Below are 6696 nucleotides of genomic sequence, written 5' to 3'. Positions count from 1 at the left end.
TCAGCTACATTACTCCAGTTCATAATCATTCTCAACTAGAGATGTGTGTGGGACTGTTTTATTAACTGTTTTATTAAAAGTGAAAAGAAAAAGCCATTTTAGGATGCAAGGGATAACTTTGTCTGTGATTTGACATCATTGACGTTACCAAGCCCAGTGAGTTTTGTTGATTTCACAGCATGTCAAATGGTCAAAGACTTTGATAGATGTACTATTGTTTTTCAAATATATTTAAAACAGGGAGACAGACTGTTCATTCCATGGAAAAAATAATGCAAATATTTTTTATCTGTGAGACTGGGTTGGATACGCCCAACCTCCTCCCACACGTTTCATTATAAATCCACTGTGATGTACAAGTGCAAGTCATTCTAAGCAAAAGCTGCATTTCTCTTTTGCTGAGAAGTATTCAAAAAAGTAAGTTTTTTCATAAAATGTGCTGTTTATATTATAATCTGCATTTTTTAAATAGTCTGCAGTAATATTTCTCTGGTACCATAATTTCATTAAGATATACAGTATAACTGTTATATATAACTGTTATGATTATTTCTAATAATTTAACTATGTAACTTCCTATTAAATAATAAACAATTGCAGTAAGATGAAGATGAAGGTGACTGTGGTGTTGTTGCTTCTTCTGGTTCTGGCCTCAGCCACTGACTGTAAGTTTCTATCAACATTTTATGTCAAATCAAATTAAGAATCCTTTAGAAAAATGTTTACATTTATGTGACTAAAATGTTTACGTTACTGTGACTATTTGCTGTTGGTGTTTTGTTAATGACCTCAGACTTCATATAATTTAAATCAACTGAGTAAAATGTTTTATTGGTATAGTGCTTTTAACAATATGTGTTATCACAAATCAGCTTTACAGAAATACTGGTGTAGATAATACATGATACTACTTCAATTAAACTGCATAAAACCACATTTTGTTAATCAAATTCAAATTTTAAAAGTTAAAATGATATTTTATCCAAGAAGGCACTGCTTTAAATAATAATAATAATAATAATAATAATAATAATAATAATAATAATGAGAAGAAGAAGAAGAAGAAGAAGAAGAAGAAGAAGAAGAAGAAGTACAGCCACAAGCAGCAATCTGTGGGGTCCAAGCACCCTTCACAAATAGCTCCCCCTATGATCAGTTCTTGCCAAGTTACATACAACAATAAAGAGACCAGAAAAGAACATACTTATCAAGTTTTGTGAATATATGTAGCTCAATGCTCATTACTGAAAGCTTTTGATGTTTTTGAAGTAATTCACTCATAATTTAAATCCAGTTACAGTTTGGCATGCCAATGCAGTACACCACATTTCAGCTCAACTAGACTTATATGGCTTGAGACACAGTTATTTGAACTTATATCTGCCCCCTATTAATGACCGCCTCACTAGGATTTATAAGCAAGTGGCAGCCATATTGTTTACAAATCTTGTTTTTGACATGTTTTTGATTATTTTTGAGTTTCAGGTACTGCTGAGTAATTTGTCACCAACTTTGAAGATTGGGCAAAAATTCTAGGAGCAGTTCACAAAACTAAGTTTTTCATATTATTCAAATTATCAGACATTTGAGAGGGTAGGATTAAATGGTCCAAAGGGAAAAATTTATGGTTTACTTTACACCTTATTTTACAAGAGATATACTTGTTTATTATGTGATAAAAAACTGAATAGAGCCCCCAGTGGCCAATTTGGGTAAGATTGGGAACTACCATTCAAGTAGTGGTGACAGCTCAAAGTTTACCCTGTCAAATGAATGCTGTATATGGATTGGATGATTTGTGGGGACCTAGCACTCTTCCCAAATAGCACCCCCAGTTGCCAGTTCTTACCAAATGAGTTAGAACAATAAAGATTCCATATATAAACACATTGTTTTAAAAAATAACTTAAGTACAAGGTCAGAATGGCATGTAAATGAGACACACCTGCTTTAGAGGAATTTTACGCCCTTTCGTAATGCTCCCGTAACTTCTGAATAGCGCTCAATTCTGTAGTTATGTCTGAGGTCTGAATATTTATGTATTTAATGCCAATTTTAAATCCTTACTGTGTTCCCAAATATGATCCCATATGTTCATATTGAACATCCTTTCAACACACTCAGTACTGTTTGTCTTTACTCTTCTACACCTTTATTCTGTAACGATTTATAGTCTCACTATCCATCACCATCCTTCATCTCTGGGAGTTTTCCCTCATCACCTTCACCACTGTTTTATTCATTAAATCTACAGTATGTCTGATTGTGTTCATTGTGGCTAACACATGAATAAAAACAGTTAATAGAAGTGCACATGAGGTTTTTGGACACAACTGTATTATTCTGTGTTATTTTTCCCAGTAGGTAAGGTGTTTGTCTTCCCTGAAGAGTCAAGCTCTGCCTATGTGCAACTCACACCAATGAAACCTCTGAATTTGCAGGCCTTCACACTCTGTATGCGCGTTGCTACTCAAATCTGGTACGAGCGAGAGATCATCCTGTTCGCTTATCGCACTCAAGAGGCTGACGAGCTCAATGTGTGGAGAGAAAAAAATGGAAGACTTTCTCTATACTTGAGAAGCAGTAAAGATGCTGCATTCTTTACTCTCCCGATGCTGTCAGCTTTACCCACTCATCTGTGTGTCACCTGGGATTCGAGCACTGGAAACACCGCATTTTGGGTGGACGGATGCCGCAGCATGCTGACCATCTACAGGCGTGGCCATAATGTACATCCAAATGGAGCTATAATTATCGGACAGGATCCTGATTCATTTTTGGGTAATTTTGATGAAAAACAGAGCTTTGTGGGTGAAATTACAGATGTACACATGTTTGATAGTGTTCTGAGTGAATGTCAGATTGAGCAGCTGTATGAGAAAAAATACAATGCTCCGAGTGGGAACGTGCTCAACTGGGATTTTCTCGAGTACAAAATCCATGGGAATGTTGTTGAGAAGTACATGTCTGAAGAATACTGTTAAAAAGTCTCTGACACCTGCTTCTGAATTTCTCTCCTTTGATTTCCATGTCTAATAGACTATCTAATGTGACTATCATTCCTGATGAATCAGTGTCTGTGATTAAGATATAAAATGTATTCTTAGAGAAATCCTCTGTTTCTGAAACAAAAATGTATATTAGCTCAATCTTAGATTTCACCTGATTACTGATTTACCCTCTCTTCCATTTTCTTCTTACTGTGTAACTTTAAAACTCTGCAGCACAAAAACTGTTTTGTTGGAGGCGTTCTTTGAATAAATCTGACAAAATATTTTGGACTGATTTATTTGTAATTATTAGAAATCTTTTTTAGAAAAAAAAAAAGATTATTAGAAATCTTTTTTCTTCCATTTAAAAAAAAGTTGTTTTTTTTCTGTCTCTGTTTCCATGGGAACCGGGTTTATCGTTAATCAATCAAAGCTTCTGATCCATGAACACTTAATCAACAGGAACATATTGAGCAGTTGATGTGTTGTACTGCTCTGTGTGTGTGTGTGTGTGTGTGTGTGTGTGTGTGTGTGTGTGTGTGTGTGTGTGTGTGTGTGATGCTGGGTTTAATGTGAGGAGTTGATGTTATTAGATGTGATTAGTGTAAACCTGTAGATCAGGTATGTTCTGGATCTCTGGTGAATTTCTGAAAGCTGGAAACTGATTAAAGAGTGTAAATGTTTAATAAAGACACGGCTGAACTCAAATCATCTAGCTTTTAAGTTTTAACAGACTAGAATTAATAATCACAGACTATACACTAATCTCACATACACACACACACACACACACACACACACACACACACACTATTATAACACTATCTCTACATTTTTTCCTTCTTTGTTCTTTATTTCTTAGTTTATTGGTTTCTTTTTATTCTTTCACACTTTTCCATCGTTCCCTTTTCTTTCTTTCTTTTTTGTGTTTCACTTAACCAGAGACACCCTTTACCCATGATGCCTTGCACAGTCGAGTGAAAGTCACGCCATCAGTCATTAATAAAGTTTATTCGACTGGTTCCACTGTAAAGTGTAAACCTCAAGGGACTGTAGTGCAAGTAGTTTTTAAACTTATTTAACATTCTAATCAGTTATCACCAATGAACAGTGTGTGTTTTCCTCATCAGAAATCACACTAGTGCGCAGAATTACAAACTGACTGCTGTAGAGTCTATCTCTCTCTCTCTCTCTCTCTCTCTCTCACACACACACACACACACACACACACACACTACTGCGAGTTTATAAGTTTGCATAAATGAAAGAAGATAAAAGGACGATCAGGTAAGCAAGAGAAAAAATATTTGTTTGGATAAAACAAGTTTTCTGTGTAATTAAAGGTCATGTGACCAGAACGACTTTAGACTAAAGATGTTACTAATGTGGTGGAGAAAAGCTTCCACACAGTTCAGACCCGGTTTTACTTTAAATTCCTCATTTTAATTTGTCTTAAATAAAAAAAAAATTGATGAGGGAAATATCTTTATTTAATTGTTGAACAACTATTTTTTTGTTATTAATATTTGTTGTATTAACTCATTCATGTTTTTCTCACGTTGTTTCTCAGTAATTTATCATTTTAATTGATCAGAGATGGAGGCTCTGGAGAAGGAAAGAGATGAAATGAGGGCAACATTTCAGGCTGATAAGGACAGCTTGGTGCTCCAGCTTGAGGAAGAGAGAAGAAACATGGAGAAGGAGAAAGAGAGATTCGAGCTCCAGCTGAGAGACAGCGATGCCAGAGAAGCTCAGATGAGAGAAGAGATGGAGGCTCTGGTGAAGGAAAGGGATTAAATGATGAGAACATTTCAGGCTGATAAGGACAGCTTGGTGCTCCAGCTTGAGGAAGAGAGAAGAAACATGGAGAAGGAGAAAGAGCGATGGGACAAAATGGAGAGCAGGCAGCAGATAGTTAAAGGTGGCTGGAAAAAACATTGTGATGTATTGGTGCAAATGATTGTTGAAAAGGAAGAAATGCTGGAGGAGATAACAGTAGAGGTGGAAGCCCTGAAAGGAACCGTGAGAGATCTTAAGCAAAAAGCAAGGGATATGGATCCTGAGATGATGGAGGAGCTCAAGGAAGTTGATAAAAGGCTGAAGAACTTTGGTCCAAAGTTTACTTCGCAAAGAGCTGGCAGGACAACGCCTCTATATAAAGAGGGGTGTGTGTGTAATTGGGATCAGGTTGCCTGATCAGAAGTCCGATGATTGCGAATGAGGTAGTGTACCTTGGCTTGGGCACAGGCAGTACAGGAAGATACGCCTCGGTGCATGTCGGAAAACATGTCCAGCCACCATCTGTTTTTTTTGTTGTCATTTAAATCTTATGTACACATCGCCTGTCATTTTTTGTTTGTCGTTTAAAACGTATCTCCATGTCATCTGTTGGTCTACACTTCGATCATGAGTGAATTTAATATCTGATTGCTCACTCTCAAGCAATCCCCTTTCTTCTGGAAACTTCAATCTTACTTAAAGTAAAATTCCATGATGGCATTTTACCTACAGCTTCCAGAAGAAAGGGGATTAGTGGAGTGAGCAATCAGGAGTAGGAGCACGTCTCTTATCCTCCACAAATTTTTCAAAAGATTAACTTGACCTGGGACTGAAGTGTACACCCTGGTATGAGTGGGTAAAGGAACAGTGTGGGTCTCAGTGCTCGCAGAGCTGAAGTGCTCTCATATGTGACCGACAGTCAGTCAGTGTCTGTCTCTCTCTGTCTGTCTGTGTGTGACCTCATGGTCTCTCCTGATGACCATGCTTGCTGCTCAGTGTAGTGTTTTATCAGGTGAGTCCTTACGTTCATAATGTAAAAAAGTCTTTAATTCTTCTAACTGTGTATTTTTTTGACTGACTGATTTTTCTGAATAGTTACAGAGGAGGACATTCACTCAGTGTGGATTCTTACTGAAAAATGCAGACCCTTCTGGACATCTTGAGAGAAAAGTGTAAAAGACTGAAACTGGAAAAGAAAAAGGAAAAGGTTGAGAGGATGAAACAAGAACTACAAGGAGAGATAGAGCAACTGCAAGAAGAAATAGAAGAGAAAGATGGAGAGATAGAGCAACTGCAAGAAGAAATAAAAGAGAAAGATGGAGAGATAGAGCAACAGAAAGAGCAAATACAAAAGAAAGATGAAGAGATAGAGAGAATGAAACAGGAACTAGAGGAGAAGGTTGGGGAGATATGTGGTGTATTTGATTATTAATGTAATGTGATGCTAATTCACATTCTCACCAGTGCAGATTTTTAAGAACTCCTGAAGACAACGGGTGTGTACAGTTCTGATTAGTTAAGATTAGGGTCAAAATGAGGATAATTTTTTAGATTGATTAGTAAAAATGGGCTAAGTCTCATTCTCACAGCAGGTTGTGTGTGCGAGAGAGAATCCATACTGCACATGTACTACTTCCATTCTGTCTACAGGAGAATAAATAAATCCCCAGTAATTTGGGAAGGTGTGGTCTGGTGTCCTTTATAGTAACACAATGCAGAGGGAAAGATTGTGTTTTTACAAACTGGTAGAAATAATACTGATAGTCTATCACAATCACAATATACAGCATTTTTATATATAAAAAATAATGAAACAAAAATGTAGGAAGAAGGAACAATTATATTTCTATTGGAGAGTGGGCAGCGTTACTGAGTTCTGGGATTTATTGTTCAGTTTATTATCGAGAGAACAATTTCTGAGGCCGCA

At 36.6% G+C, this 6696-nt stretch overlaps 1 protein-coding gene across 1 annotated transcript in view; it reads left to right on the top strand.

Moving 5' to 3' along the window:
- Window positions 1-322: 322 nt before the first annotated feature.
- The window catches only part of LOC128615302 (pentraxin fusion protein-like), an 11809-nt gene continuing 5435 nt past the window's right edge, over window positions 323-6696 (top strand). Inside the window, exons 1-4 of the mRNA XM_053637278.1 lie at window positions 323-417; window positions 601-665; window positions 2362-2940; window positions 5255-5260. Coding sequence (XP_053493253.1) covers window positions 605-665; window positions 2362-2940; window positions 5255-5260 — 646 coding nt within the window. The 5' untranslated portion in view covers window positions 323-417; window positions 601-604. The remainder of the gene's footprint in view (window positions 418-600; window positions 666-2361; window positions 2941-5254; window positions 5261-6696) is intronic.

The sequence above is a fragment of the Ictalurus furcatus genome, chromosome 1, assembly GCF_023375685.1.
Source record: "Ictalurus furcatus strain D&B chromosome 1, Billie_1.0, whole genome shotgun sequence".
NCBI lineage: Eukaryota > Metazoa > Chordata > Actinopteri > Siluriformes > Ictaluridae > Ictalurus > Ictalurus furcatus.
This window is presented reverse-complemented; position numbering and strand designations above follow the sequence as displayed.